The sequence below is a fragment of the Melanerpes formicivorus genome, unplaced genomic scaffold (assembly GCF_026170545.1).
Source record: "Melanerpes formicivorus ecotype bairdi unplaced genomic scaffold, bMelFor1.0.p_v2 SCAF_72, whole genome shotgun sequence".
Classification (NCBI taxonomy): domain Eukaryota; kingdom Metazoa; phylum Chordata; class Aves; order Piciformes; family Picidae; genus Melanerpes; species Melanerpes formicivorus.
Window position 1 is genome coordinate 467,834 of NW_027142424.1, and position 14,864 is coordinate 482,697.

The 14,864-nt window shown below is 54.6% G+C and overlaps 2 protein-coding genes across 7 annotated transcripts in view; both read right to left on the reverse strand.

The window, feature by feature from the left end:
* Nucleotides 1–1,958: 1,958 nt before the first annotated feature.
* CRYBB3 (crystallin beta B3) lies at nt 1,959–8,481 on the reverse strand. Its single transcript, XM_068163287.1, has 6 exons — nt 8,188–8,481; nt 5,543–5,622; nt 4,127–4,245; nt 3,876–4,008; nt 3,632–3,774; nt 1,959–2,292 (listed from the first exon to the last, which is right to left on the reverse strand). Exons 2-6 carry the CDS (start codon nt 5,615–5,617, stop codon nt 2,127–2,129), a joined length of 636 nt encoding a protein of 211 aa, XP_068019388.1. The 5' UTR covers nt 5,618–5,622; nt 8,188–8,481; the 3' UTR covers nt 1,959–2,126.
* Nucleotides 8,482–11,440: 2,959 nt separating this feature from the next.
* KIAA1671 (KIAA1671 ortholog) overlaps nt 11,441–14,864 on the reverse strand; it is a 120,239-nt gene continuing 116,815 nt past the window's right edge. For all 6 annotated transcript variants that reach the window (XM_068163294.1, XM_068163293.1, XM_068163291.1 and 3 more), the window contains 2 exons: nt 14,628–14,710; nt 11,441–13,479 (listed from right to left, as the gene is read on the reverse strand). In XM_068163294.1, the coding sequence (XP_068019395.1) occupies nt 14,632–14,710 (79 nt within the window). In that variant the 3' untranslated portion in view covers nt 11,441–13,479; nt 14,628–14,631. The remainder of the gene's footprint in view (nt 13,480–14,627; nt 14,711–14,864) is intronic.

The following is a 14,864-nucleotide window of genomic DNA, read 5'->3' on the forward strand; positions in this document are numbered from 1 at the left end:
GGGGAACCTCAATTTTGAGGTGGAAACCCCCAAAATACCATGGAGAAACCTCCAAATCTTGAGAAGGACCTCAACAATTCCTCAGCAATTTCAGCTGAACCTCCACTTTTTGGTGGAAACTTCCCAAATCTGGTGGAGAAACCTTCCCCATTTTCAACAGAACCTCCACAATTCCTCAGCAATTTCAGGTGAACCTTGAAATTTGAGGTGGAACCCCCAAAATGTGGCAGAGAAACCTCCAAATCTGTAGAAGAACCTCAACAATTCCTCAGTTATTTTAGGTGAAGCTCAATTTTGGGGTCAAAACCCCCAAATTTGGTCGAGAAACCTCCAAATCTTGAGAAGAACCTCAACCATTCCTCAGTAATTTCAGGTGAACCTCAATTTTGAGGTGAAAACCCCCAAAATATCATGGATAAACCTCCAAATCTTGAGAATAACATTAACAATTCCTCAGCAATTTCAGGTGAACCTCAAATTTTGAGGTGGAACCCACAAAATGTGGTGGAGAAACCTCCAAATCTGTAGAAGAACCTCAACCATTCCTCAGCAATTTCAGGTGAACCTCCAACTTTTTGGTGGAAACTTCCCAAATCTGGTGGAGAAACCTTCCCCATTTTCAACAGAACCTCAACAACTCCTCAGTAATTTTAGGTGAACCTCAACTTTTGAGGTGGAAACCCCCAAAATGTCATGGAGAAACCTCCAAATCATTAGAGGAACCTCAAAAACTTGGCAGAAAACCTCCAGTAATTTTAGGTGAACCTCAATTTTGGGATGGAAACCCCCAAAATTTGGTGGAGAAACCTCCAAACTTTAGAAGAACCTCAACAATTTCTCAGTAGTTTTAGATGAGCCTCAAATTTTGAGGTGGAAACCTCCCAAAAGTGGTGGAGAAACCTTCCCCATTTCTAGAAGCACCTCAAAAATGCCTCATCAATTTCAGGTGAACCTCAAATCTTGAGGTGGAAGCCCCCAAAATTTGGTGGAGAAACCTCCAAATCTTTAGAAGAACCTCAAAAACTTTGTCACCCTCCAGTAATTTTAGGTGAACCTCAAATTTTGAGGTGGAAACCTCCTAAATTTGGTGGAGAAACCTCCAAATCTTTAGAAGAACCTCAACAATTCCTCAGTTATTTTAGGTGAACCTCAAATTTTGGGGTCAACCCCCCCAAAATTTGGTGGAGAAACCTCCAAATCTTGAGAAGAACCTCAACGATTCCTCACTAATTTCAGGTAAACTTCAAATTTTGAGGTAGAACCCCCCCAAAATTTGGTGGAGAAACCTCCACATTTTAGAAGAACCTCAATGTTTCCTCACTAATTTCAGCTCAACTTTTTTTGGTGGAAACCCCCCAAAACTTTGTGGAGAAACCTCCATATCTTTAGAAGAACCTCCAAAACTTGGTGGAGAAACCTCCAAATCTTTAGAAGAACCTCCAAAACTTGGTGGAGAAACCTCCAAATCTTTAGAAGAACCTCAAAAACTTGGCAGAAAACCTCCAGTAATTTTAGGTGAATCTCAATTTTGGAGTGGAAGCCTCCTAAAAGTGGTGGAGAAACCTTCCCCATTTTCAACAGAACCTCAACAACTCCTCAGTAATTCTAGGTGAACCTCAATTTTGAGGTGGAACCCCCCAAAACTTGGTGGAGAAACCTCCAAGCTTTAGAAGAACCTCAATAATTCCTCACTAATTTCAGGTGAACCTCAAGTTTTGAGGTGGAACCCCCCTGAAATTTGGTGGAGAAACCTCCAAATCTTTAGCGGGGCCTCAATAATTCCTCAGCAACCTTCAGAGAACCTCGATGCCGCACCGTGAAACCCACCCCCCCCCTCTTCCACCACCGACCTTGGACCACCCCTGGACTCACCCAAACCGAAACAACCCCAAAGCCCAAACCCCCAACCCTGACCACCCCCACCCAGGAGCAGGCAGCGGGGCCCAGGCAGCCTCCAGCTCAGAGCTTTATTGAGGTTTTAGGCACCGGAAGAAACCAAACAGCCCCAAAGCAAAACCCAACCAACAAGAAGGAAAGGCCAAGGGCACGGCACCACGGCTCAGCCCCCCGTGGGGTGGGGGCTAGCAGGGGGTGAGGGGGGGCGGGGGGGGCGGCAGGGCCGGCCCTCAGCTGTTCTCGAAGCAGCCCCGCTGGTGCCACTGCTGGTCCCGCACGCGGCGCACGGACTGGATGAGAGGCTGGTTGGCGTCCCACTCGTTCCAGTGGCGGTACTCCCCCTTCTCGAAGACGTGCTGGCGGCCCCGGTACCCGGGGTACTCGTAGCCCACCCACCTGCAAGGGGGCGCAGCCGGCTCTCAGCTGTGCCCCCCCAAGTCACCGCTGCCCGCCCCACCCCTTCCCACCCCCATGGGTGCATGTTCGCCCCAGGTCTGACTGGGAGGGCAGCATCCCTGTACCACCCCCATGGGCACATGTTCGCCCCAGGTCTGACTGGGAGGGCAGCATCCCTGTACCACCCCCATGGGTGCATCTTCGCTCCAGGTCTGAATGGGAGGGCAGCATCCCTGTACCACCCCCACGGGTACGTGTTCACCCCAGGTCTGACTGGGAGGGCAGCATCCCTGTACCACTCCCATGGGTACGTGTTCACCCCAGGCCTGAATGGGAGGGCAACATCCCTGTACCACTCCATGGGCACATGTCCACCCCAGGTCTGACTGGGAGGGCAGCATCCCTGTACCACCCCCCACGGGTACGTGTTCACCCCAGGTCTGACTGGGAGGGCAGCATCCCTGTACCACCCCCATGGGTACGTGTTCACCCCAGGCCTGAATGGGAGGGCAACATCCCTGTACCACTCCATGGGCACATGTCCACCCCAGGTCTGACTGGGAGGGCAGCATCCCTGTACCACCCCCCACGGGTACGTGTTCACCCCAGGCCTGAAAGGGAGGGCAGCATCCCTGTACCACCCCCATGGGCACATGTTCACCCCAGGTCTGACTGGGAGGGCAGCATCCCTGTACCACCCCCAGCCCATGGGCACATGTTCACCCCAGGCCTGACTGGGAGGGCAGCATCCCTGTACCACCCCATGGACATGTGTTCACCGCAGGCCTGACTGGGAAGGGAGCATCCCTGTACCACTCCAAGGGCTGTGGCAGGGCCATGTGATGGTGCTCAGGGTCACCACTGCATCATCACCAATGGCCACTGCTCCATCACCACTGCTCCATCACCACCAAGTGCTGCATCGCCAGCCAGGCTGCAGCTGCAGAGCACAGCTGCAAAATGCCATGGTGCCCAAGGTAGAGAAGGGGCCAGGGCTCCACCATGATGCCCAGCAGAGCCAGGGCAGAGAGCTGTCACACAGCCCTGGTGACACTGCTGTGGGATAGGGAAAGGCTGGGAGAGGAGAGGGAGTGAGGGACATGATGGGCATGAGCAGCATTGTAGGGACAGGTGGCTCGGCTGTGCCAGGCAGCTCTGCCACCACAGTGCCATGGGACAGGACCTGGTCAGGGCGCCACCATCCTGGGCTGGACCAACTACAGCACCACGGGATGGGACCTTGTGGAGGTGTTACCACCCTGGGGGGACCAGCCAGGGTGCCAGGGGACAGGACCTCGTTGGGGTGCCCACGTGCTGCCCCCGGTGCCAGCATCCTTACGTTCCATTCAGGGCCCTGACGCTGGCCACACGGTCCTGGAAGCCGTGGGCCCAGAGGCTGGGGACGTCGTCGTCCACGATCTCCATCTTGCGGCCGGTGTAGCCCGCGTTCTCGAAGAGGTGGATCTTGTGGTCAGGGCTGTCCTGGGGGATAGAGCGGGTGAGGGGCTGCCCTGCGCGCCCCCAGCGCCCCCGCGGGGCTCGGTGCCCGTGGGCAGGGAGAGCCTGCAGCAGCCCCCACTCACGATCTGGAGGGGCCGGATGGACATCAGGCTGTCGCTGTTGTGGCTGTTGGACCAGGAGTCCCAGCGGGGGTAGTCTCCCTTCTCCAGCACGAACTGCTCCCCGGCGTAGGCCTGCCGCTCGAAGCCCAGCCACCTGCGGGAGGGGGGCACCGGGCAGGACCGCTCCCCGCCAGCAGGAGGCAGGAGAAGCTCTCCCTGTGTGTTCCCCCTCCCCCTCCCTGCTTTATCCACCCTCCAGGCCCCGCACTTACGGGCCAGACTCCACCTGGATGGAGCCCACCTTCTCCAGCTCCTTCTCGGCGATGTTGGGGAGCTCCTCTGTCAGCTCACACCTCTTCCCCTGGAAGTTCTCCAGCTCATAGATGGTAATCTGAAGGGGTGAAAGATGCTGTGCTGCAGCCCTGCTGGGGCAGATGTCCCCTGCCCTGGTGCAGGACCCCGCTGTGGCGGACACAAGCAGCAGCAGAGTGAAGTGGTCCAGCTGCATCCCCTCCTTCCATGCCACCCTGTGCCGGCGCTGCTCCTGCCACCTGCCCCTGAGCCACCAGACAGCTCCTGGGCTTCGCTCTGCAGCCAGGCACTGGCCTCAGATGTCTGCTGGGTGAAGCACAGGCTGATGGTTCCTCCGTGAAGGGGCTGCAAACAAGGTCATTGCTTCAAACATGGCATCAGAAATGGAGGTGGTTTGTGCTGGGAGACCTCCAGGGCCCCTGGGCTGTGTCCTTCTGCCCCCAGCCTGGCCACAGCCCATCGCTGCTCCTCCAGAGCCATTCCTTCTCCTGGCCTGGTCTGCAGCAAGATCATTGTTTGGTGTTTCCTCTAAACACTGCCAGGTGCAGAGACCACAGCAGCTCCATGGGACCCTCTGCTCCGGGCAGAGCTTCAGGCTGGGCTGCAGGATGAGTTTGAGCCAATGCTGGAGCGCAGCAGGAAGCAGGGTCCAGGGTGCCTGGCACAATCTGGGGACCACGAGGGTGGCACAGCGGGGAGGCACCTCCCAGCCCCTTCCCAGGACAAGGGCAGAGCCTCCTGCAGACAATGCATGACAGGGAGCATCAAGGGACAGAGATGGTCCTCAGAGATGGTCCTCAGAGACTTCTTTCCATCCCAAAGCACTCAGCAGCCCAAGCTCCCAGTCCCTCTTTGCCCCAGCTGCAGGATCTGCTCCCGCTTCCAGCCTTTCCAAACCATGAGCAGCTTTGCCCAGCTCCCCAAGCTGCAGCCAGGGCTGTGCCCATCCCAACACCCACCACTGATTTACCTCCAAACCATCTCCCAGTGCAAGAACGATAAGCCAAGAGCCACCCAGGGAGTTCCACTGCTCGAAGCTACAGCTGATCCCACCATGCTGGGGCGTTTGATCTCCTGGATTCCATCTCTCTGCAGCTGCACACCACACCAGCAGGCAAAGGGACTTGGCAGCCCCAAATGCAGCACCTCCTCCTGCCAGGCAGCAGCATCTCCCCCAGGGGACGTTTTCCTCCCCAGCCCACAGCCCAGCTCGGTGCTTGAGGAGCAGATTCATCAGAGCTGCTGCATTAGGAACCTGGAGACCACTTTCTCCCCCAGTACGACCTGCAGTGCTTTGACACCGGTGCCAGCCTTGCTTGGTGACCCTACAGCATCACCCACAATGCATCCAGTCCAACCAGTTGCCCCCAGGATACCTTGTAATTGCCACCTCGCTCGCCAGCACCCTCCCCAGTCGCCATCTGCTCGGGGGGACTTTGCTGCTCGGTCATTGTGCCTGGAAAACCCAAACAGCAGGAGGTTAAGGTGGTGGTGGTGCTTCAGTGCCAGCCCTCCAACCACCAGATACTCAACAAACCACCAAAGATGGCAGAGGAAAGGGCACCAAAGCTTACTGCAGGCCCCACCAAAGGCAGCAGCTGTAAACCCCAGGCTAGAAGGCTCCGTTGTCCATCCTCCTCTCCCTCATGGGCCCTGCGTCCTCACCCAGGTATCCCCGTGGGGCTGGAGAGCCCATGGCTGAACCAAAGCATCTTCCAGGTGCCCCTCTGGCCTCTCTGACCCTGGCCTGTGTTTCCAGGATGAATTTGCCCATTTCCAACATCTTTCCCCACTAAGAGAAATGTGAAGCTTTTGCCCAGCATCCCGAGGGACGTCAGACCCTGGAGCCACCACGCTGGCTGGTAGGACAGGACCAAGACCATAGAATAGCTTCAGTTGGAAAAGACCTCTGAGATCATCAGTGTCCCTCTCCTTGCTCTCCAGGAACATCTCCCAGGGTTCCTACTGGAATAGGAAACCCAATCCAAACAGTCCTCCCCCACAGGGCTGTCAAGAGGTTACTTAGATGAACTAAAGAGCCTGTGTTTGACATCCTCAGCCAAAGCCCTGCGAGCATCACTTCTCACCCACTTCTCATCATTAACCCCAGGCTGGCTCTAGCAAGCCCTCAACTCAAGACAAGTCTAACTCTCTATGACAACCCCTTCCAAGCGTTCAAGTTTGATGTGCTCAACCCAAGCAGCATCAACCCTGGCTCATCATCAACACAAGTTTGGCTCTAGCAAGAGCCCACCTCAAAAGACCCCAACTCAAGACATGTTAACTCTGTGAAAGCCCTTCCCAAGACTTCAAGTAACCAAAGCCTTTCAGCACCACTTCTTGCCCATCACCCACCCAAGGTTGTCTCCAGCAAGACCTCAAGACACACTACCTCTCTTTTCAAGCCCCTTCCAAGCCTCCAAGTTTGATGTCCTCAACCAACCACTTCTTGCCCAGCATTAACCCAAGGCTGCCTCTAGCAAGACCTCAACTCAAGGTAGGCTAACTCACTTGGAAAGCTCCTTCCAAGCCTCCAAGTAACCCAAGCCTTTCACCATCACTTCTTGCCCATCACCCACCCAAGGCTGTCCCCAGCAGGACCTCAACTCAGGACATGCTAACTCACTTGGAAAGCTCCTTCCAAGCCTCCATGTAACCAAAGCATTTCACCATCACTTCTTGCCCATCAACCACCCAAGGCTGTCCCCAGCAAGACCTCAACTCAGGACATGCTAACTCTCTTGGAAAGCCCCTTCCAGGTCTCCAAAGCAACCAAAGCTTTTCACCAGCACCTCTTGCCCATCACCCACCCAAGGCTGTCCCCAGCAGGACCTCAACTCAGGACAGGCTAACTGTCTTGGAAAGCCCCTTCCGAGCCTCCATGTAACCAAAGCCTTTCAGCACCGCTTCTTGCCCATCACCACCCAAGGCTGCCCCCTAGCAAGACCTCAGCCTCAGGGCAGGCCAACCCTCCGGGGAAGCCCTTCGCAAGCGCCCAAGCAGGGCGCGGGCGCTACCTGTCGCGGCGCGTTCCGGCTGTGCCGGCCGGCGGGGGGCCGCCCCGCTATTTATTGTGGCGCTTCTGCCCAGCCCAGCAGATTGTTTGGACGCTGATGCAGCAGCTGCGTCCACGGAATTCCATCCATGAGACCTCATCTCAATAGCGGGGGCGAGCGGGGGCGAGCCGCGGCCGGCATTCACACCCCTCCCGCCCGGCCCTTGAAAACCCTGCCGCCCGCTTTAGGGCAGATTAAGCGGGAACCTCACATCAGCAGGTTCAGGCTGCTTCTTGCCAGGTTCTCTGGAAAACTCTGCCCATCAGCAGTTCACAGGGAGGGGTTGGGAACCCCAGCGCCGTGCGCAGCAAAAGCCGCAGCCGGGCAGCCGGCCCTGCGCTGGGGGCTGCGACGGGAAAGCCCTCCCGGCATGGGGACTCCGGCGCTGCTCTGAACAACCCTCATGGGGGCAAACTTGTTCCTCCTGTCCAACCTAAACCTCTCCTGGGGCAACTTGAGGCCCTTGCCTCCTGGCATTTGTTCCTTAGGAGAAGAGACCAACCCCCACCTCACTGCAGCCTCCTTTCAGGGAGCTGTAGAGAGCAATGAGGTCTCCCCTCAGCCTCCTCTTCTCCAGGCTGAACAACCCCAGTTCCCTCAGCTGCTCCTTCCCAGCCCTGCTCTCCAGCCCCTTCCCCAGCTTTGTTGCCCTTCTCTGGACACACTCCAGCCCCTCAATGTCCATCTTGGAGTGATGGGCCCCAGGATTCAAAGTGTGGCCCCATCAGTGCCCAGTACATGGTGACAATCCCTGACCTGGTCCTGCTGGCCACACTCTTGCTGACAGCACACAGGATGCTGGTGACCTGGCATCGTGATCCTTTCTGAGCCAGACACAGCCTGTCCATGATGCTCTCCCCTACAGATTCTCCCTAATTTGGGGTCCCACAGAGTTCCCCTGTGCTTGGACCAGCAGATCTCTGGCCAGGCAGCTCCTCTGCCTCCTAGATCTTCTCAATGCTCACCAAGAGGATGGGACCAGATTCTTCTCAGTGGTGCCCAGTGACAGGACAAGAAGCAACAGGCACAAACAGAACAGGAGGAAGAGAAACTTCTTCGGTGTGAGGCTGCTGGAGCCCTGGAGCAGGCTGCCCAGAGGTGCTCTGGAATCTCCTTCTCTTCAGAGCTTCCAAACCCATCTGGCCATTGTGACCCTGGGCAAGCTGCTGTGGGTGCCCCTGCTTGAGCAGGGGGGTTGGACTGGATGGTCTCCAGAGGTCCTTTCCAGCCCCCACCATGCAGGGATTCTGCAAAAGGTGAAACCAGAAGAAATTCCACAAGCATTATTTGGAATTAAAATAGAATTGTATCAAGAGCCTGGGCTGTCCTCTCACAAGGAAGAACACATAGAATCATAGAATCAGAAAGGTTGGAAGAGAGCTCAAGGATCATCCAGTCCAACCTGTCACCCAACACCTCATGACTACTAAACCACAGCACCCAGTGCCATATCCAATCCCCTCTTGAACACCTCCAGGGATGGGGACTCCACCACCTCCCTGGGCAGCACATTCTAATGGACAAGCTCTCTTGCTGGGAAGAACTTTCTCCTCACCTCCAGCCTAAACCTCCCCTGGCACAGCTTGAGACTGTGTCCTCTTGTTCTGGTGCTGGGTGCCTGGGAGAAGAGACCAACCCCCACCTGGCTGCAACCTCCCTTCAGGGAGTTGTAGAGGGCAATGAGGCCTCCCCTGAGCCTCCTCTTCTCCAGGCTAAGCAACCCCAGCTCCCTCAGCCTCTCCTCACAGGGCTGTGCTCCAGACCCCTCCCCAGCTTTCTTGCCCTTCTCTGGACACCTTCCAGCACCTCAACATCTTTCCTAAACTGAGGAGCCCAGAACTGGACACAGGACTCAAGGTGTGGCCTGAGCAGTGCTGAGCACAGGGCAGAATGACCTCCCTGCTCCTGCTGGCCACACTGTTCCTGCTGCAGGCCAGGATGCCATTGGCCTTCTTGGACCCCTGGGCATGCTGCAGGCTCATGTTCAGCCTACTATCAACCAGTCCCCCCGATTCCCTTTCTGCCTGGCTGCTCTCAGCCACTCTGCCCCCAGCCTGTAGCACTGCCTGGGGTTGTTGTGGCCCAGGTGCAGCACCCAGCACTTGGGACTTGTTGAACGCCATCAGTGACAGAGCTTTCATTACACAACATGAAGGACACCAACATTGAACCCAGGTACAGCACAAGGAGGAGCTGGAGCAGGAGGGGGAAAAACAAAGAAGACTTCCCCACTCAACAAACATTCTAAAGATGCTTTTTAATTGGACATTGAAGCATTAAACATCACTCAGTAGTAGGTTCAACTACTCAGTACAGTCAAGTTTCAGTGCATTGTCCAAGCAAGGGTGGAAATGTGGACACGTTCTGAGGGCTTCCAGGAAAGCCCCCGAGGGTTCATCCCCTCAGCTCCCTCCAGCCCAGCAGCAACACCAGACAGAATTTTTCTGGCCTTCATTGATTAGACCAAAACAAAGCATCAAACCCCTCAGCTGTTGGTGACCACGACGCTGCTGAGCTGGGAAACGGAGCCTCTGACGAGCAGGGCAGGGAGGAAGTTACCTGGTTTCTAGACACTGTTTAAAGTAAGCCCTGCTTCATCTGAGGAAGGAAAGCCATCATCATCATCACCACCACCATCATCATCACAGAAGCATCATCCTTCTCTCACCCCCACCCAAACACCCTTGCTCAGGGTCACACCCGGCTGAGAGCTGATGGGCCCCTCCAGCGCTGCCACGAGGAAGATACCCCCAGAAGACACATCTGCCAAGCCTGGCTTAGAGAGTCACCTTCTCCACCACCATCTCAAGAAGAGGGAAGAAGGAAATCTGTGCAACATCTTAACAATCAGCCAGAGAGGAGCTCGCCAGCAGCCTGCTTGCTGCAGCTCCACCGAGTCCGCCTCCCATCGCCCAGGGCTAGAAGCCACACGCTCGGGTGGTCATTTCTTAATGGGTAGCAGAAGGGGCTGTGGGAGGGTGGTGTGAAACAGGGCAAAGCAGCAAGGGAAAGATGTTTTACGTAAGAGGGACGCACTCCTTGCATCTCCATCACCTACAGGGAGCTGCTCCTGGGACTAAATGTGGGAAAGAGACAGAGATGCACATATGGGACTCGTCTCCTGCCATTCTGCTGCTATTTCCTACCAGCAGACTGGGACTGGGGGGAGGGGGGAATATATATATATATATATATATATATATATAACATTAAAAAAGTCACCTCATCTGAGACTCCTCCATGAGAAGAATTGGCACAAGGTTTTGGCAGCTACCAGCTCGATAGACAGCAGCCCAGGCATGCCAGATGCACCATGGTGGTAACCCCAGGTAAATCAAGCTTGCTGTAACACTGATCACCAGTTAAAAGACAGGAAATGAGTCCAAGTGCTGGTGCTTTGTCTTTAATGTCTAGAGAAGCCCATCTGCAGGACAGGGGAAGTGGGATGTGAGGAGCAGCACCTGCTCCAGCTCCAGTCCCAGGGCTGTCATACTGCCCCAACACCAAGATGTTCCCACACCATGATATTCCCACACCATGGTGCCCCCACACCGTGATATTCCCACACCATGGTGCCCCAACACCAAGATGCTCCCACACCATGATGCCCCCACACCAAGATGCTCCCACACCATGGTGCCCCAACACCATGATATTCCCACACCATGATGCCCCAACACCAAGATGCTCCCACACCATGGTGCCCCAACATCACAATGTCCCCACACCATGGTGCCCCAACATCACAATGTTCCCACACCATGGTGTCCCCACACCATGATAGTCCCACACCATGGTGCCCCAACACCACAATGTTCCCACACCATGATGCTCCAACACCACAGTGTTCCCACCCCATGATATTCCCACCCCGTGGTGCCCCAACCCCACATCATCCCCAGGCCACGCTGTCCCAACACCACATTGTCCCCATGCCAGGCCATCCCACATGGCTTTAGGGTGGCTGGAAGCTCTGCCAAATCCAGGAGGGCACCAAGGAGGAGACAGCTTCAGTCTTGATCTCCTTTCATCCTTGCACATGGCAGCTTTCTGAGTGGAGCCCTGAGGAACCCAACCAGACACAACCACCTCCCTCCTCAGGCTACATTTTTTCAAGGTTTGCTGAGAAGAGCACTTATTTGGAGGGGGGGGGGGGAGGAGGGGGAAGAGGAAGGAAGGGGGAGAACAATAAAAGTCTGTCTGAAGTGGACACCTGGGTTGGTATCTCATAATCTGTATTCAAAGGTATCAACATATTTGAGCTGTTAGTGATATTCATCACACCCGTGTGTTATGCAGGAGATATCTACACCACTGTCAGAACATCAGTTTGACCCAAAGGAAAGGAAAAGCATCTGAGGAACTGAAGATCACCTTGAGGTTATCCCAGAGAAAAGGAAAAAAAGAAAAAGGGGAAAAAAAAAGAAAAAGAGGGGGAAAAGGAAGAGGGGGAAAAGGAAGAGGGGGAAAAGGAAGAGGGGGAAAAGGAAGAGGGGGAAAAGGAAGAGGGGGAAAAGGAAGAGGGGGAAAAGGAAGAGGGGGAAAAGGAAGAGGGGGAAAAGGAAGAGGGGGAAAAGGAAGAGGGGGAAAAGGAAGAGGGGGAAAAGGAAGAGGGGGAAAAGGAAGAGGGGGAAAAGGAAGAGGGGGAAAAGGAAGAGGGGGAAAAGGAAGAGGGGGAAAAGGAAGAGGGGGAAAAGGAAGAGGGGGAAAAGGAAGAGGGGGAAAAGGAAGAGGGGGAAAAGGAAGAGGGGGAAAAGGAAGAGGGGGAAAAGGAAGAGGGGGAAAAGGAAGAGGGGGAAAAGGAAGAGGGGGAAAAGGAAGAGGGGGAAAAGGAAGAGGGGGAAAAGGAAGAGGGGGAAAAGGAAGAGGGGGAAAAGGAAGAGGGGAAAAGGAAGAGGAAAAAAGGAAAAGAAAAAAAAGCACAAGGAAAAATAAAGGACAAGGAAAAAAAAGGACAAGGAAAGAAGGCAAAGATGGAAACAAACCAGCATGAAAACAAACTACAAGCCCCAAAGCAAGCCAACAGACCCCAAAACTTCAACCTGGTATTTACAAGCTTCAACAAATAAAAACCTGAAGTGGGACTTGACCCAAACTGCTACTAAAGTGACATTCAACAATGAGCTGGAACCCTGATAGGAGTGGAACAGCCTCCCCTCCCCTACCCCCTCCCCTCCCCTCCCTCTTCCCTTCCTTGGTTATAAAAACAATATTTACACTATGGTTGGGGAGGAGGTTGGGAGGAGGGGGGGGGGAGGGGGTTGCTTTTTGACTTTAAAGAGAACTGGGGGGAGAGGGGGGAGAGGGGCTTGACATTATTGCTTGATCCATTCTTTGTGTGTGTGTGTTTATCAGCAGAGACATCCTACTGAAGCAACTCCTCCACGTGCTGACAGGATTCTATCACTGCTGCAGAGCGACACCCCTCCCCAGAAGGAGAACAGAAACCCAAAGCAGAACGTTTCTTTTCGTTCATCCCCTCTTCCCATGCAAATCTCTATCAGCCAACCCCCACCCCCACCCCCAAAAAAAAAATACATCTGACCCCCCTCCCCAGAAAAAAAATACTCAAGTTTTCCTCTGGCAGTATGGCAGCAAACACAGGGATTTGTTCTCTTGCACTCTCACCTTCCACAAACTTCAGTCCAAACAGCTTTGTTGTTTTGTGTGTCCCACCCCCCCCAAACAAATCAACAATTGGATTTCCAATTGGTGGGGTTTTTCCCTCCCCCTCCCCCCCCAACAAGCAAACACAAAGGCCCAGGTTCCACCTCCGACGCATCCAGCCCAGGCTGAGGCAGCGGAGCTGAAGCGCAGCTCCTCCCGCCGCGGCGGGCTCGCAGCACCCCTGGCTGACAGGTCTGCCTTGAGGGAAGTGCTGCCAGGGAGTTCTTCTGCTGAGGGGAGGCCATCCTCTTCTCTTTTCCTTCTCCCACCATCCTCTTCTGTTTTCCTTCTCCCACCATCCTTCTTTTCCTCTCCTTGTCCCCTCATCTTCTTCTCCTCTCCTCCTCCCCCCGTTCCTCTTCTCCTCTCCTCCTCCCGCACCTGACACCAACCCAGCTTTGTATTTGACCATGAACGTTAAGCAGCTTTCTCCACGAAACAGGAAGGCACCATGCACATAGCAGTTGAGGCAGGAAGCAAACAGCAGCAACATGACGTGAAGTTTTAGGTTCAGATGAGTTAAGGCTTCTGTTAAACTTCTTTATCTTCTTCTAGTTAAACTTCTTTATCTTCTTCTTCTTCTTCAGCATCTGGAAGGACCCAAAGGAAACACCAAACACAACTGAAGCAATGAAGTGATGGCAGAAGGTGGGCAAAGAAGCAGCAGAGTTTGTAGAAGGAGAGGCCCACAAACTGCAGGAAGGGTGAGGGAGCTGGGGTTGTTCAGCCTGGGGAAGAGAAGGCTCCAAGCAGACCTCAGAGCACCCTTTCAATAATTAAAGTGGAATTCATAGAAGAGAGTTTTGAGCAGGGCCTGTTGGGATGGGACAAGGGGGGATGGTTTGAAATTGCAACAGGGAGAAGGCTCCAGGGAGACCTTCTGGTGGCCTTTCAGTGCTTAAAGGGGCTGAGCAGAAAGCTGGGGACAGACTGCTGAGCAAGGGCTGGTGTGACAGGGCATGGGGGAATGGTTTGAAACTGAAAGAGGGAGACTCAGGCTGGAGAGAAGGGAGAGATGTTTGACACTGAGGATGGTGAGAGCCTGGTCCAGGGTGCCCAGAGAGGTGGCAGACATCTCACCCCCAGCACCATTGCAGGTCAGGCTGTTTGGGGCTGTGAGCAACCTGCTCTAGCTGCAGATGTCCCTGCTGACTGCAGGGCAATTAGACAGGATGGGCTTGAAAGGTCCCTTCCCTTCTGGGACTCTATGAAATCCATATCAGTGTTGCAGTGGCAGCTCAGCCTTGTCCTGTTTCATGCACTGAGTGCTCCAGAGCAGCTCAGCCAACCGCTGGGACAACCCACACCAAGATTTTCCCAACGGGTGAGGGCCTCATTCCTGCTGGGTGGAAGCACCGTGAAATCGCAGCACAAACAGGCTGAGTGCTGTTCAAACAAAGTTCCCTGCAGAGAGCCAGGGAAAGAGAAACCCCACAAGTCACAGAGAGCAGCTGGGAGTGGAAACTTCTCTCCTGCAAAACCTCCTCTGCCTCTTCACCTTCCTGGGCCCATGCCTGGTGGAAGGCTGCTGCCCTGCAGCGCTCCCAGAGCTGTGACACCGTTAAGGAGATGTCTTCCATGGGGGATTGTTGTCTCTGTGTCCTCTCATGTCACAAACTCCTTCTTCAGAGCAACCTCATCTAGTTGGGGACATCCCTGCTTGCTTACTACAGGGGGGGTTGGTCTAGATGGCCACTCTGGAGGTCCCTCCCAACCCAGTGATGCTGCCCAAAGGTACCTTTTCAAACCTGATTCTCATAATGGCTCTGTCTCTTCTTTGATTTCAGCTCCTTCAGCCACTGAGGAGACTTTTCTTCTGACCTAAGACATTAAAAAAACCCACCACCAAACAAAGTCTTTAATGATGAAAACTCATTGAAAGAAATAAAAACTGAAGACATGTGCAACTTCCCCCTCCAGCCTTGCACTGAGGAGGCCCAGGGGAGACCTCATTGCTCTCTACAACTCCCTGAGA

Excerpts from the sequence above, each read along its gene's own strand:
- CRYBB3 (XM_068163287.1), bottom strand. The coding sequence starts at position 5,617 with ATGACCGAGCAGCAAAGTCCCCCCGAGCAGATGGCGACTGGGGAGGGT. Across the intron at positions 4,009-4,126 it reads ATCCAGGTGGAGTCTGGCCC|GTGGCTGGGCTTCGAGCGGC; the intron begins GTAAGTGCGGGG and ends CCCCTCCCGCAG. Across the intron at positions 3,775-3,875 it reads CCATCCGGCCCCTCCAGATC|GACAGCCCTGACCACAAGAT; the intron begins GTGAGTGGGGGC and ends TCTATCCCCCAG.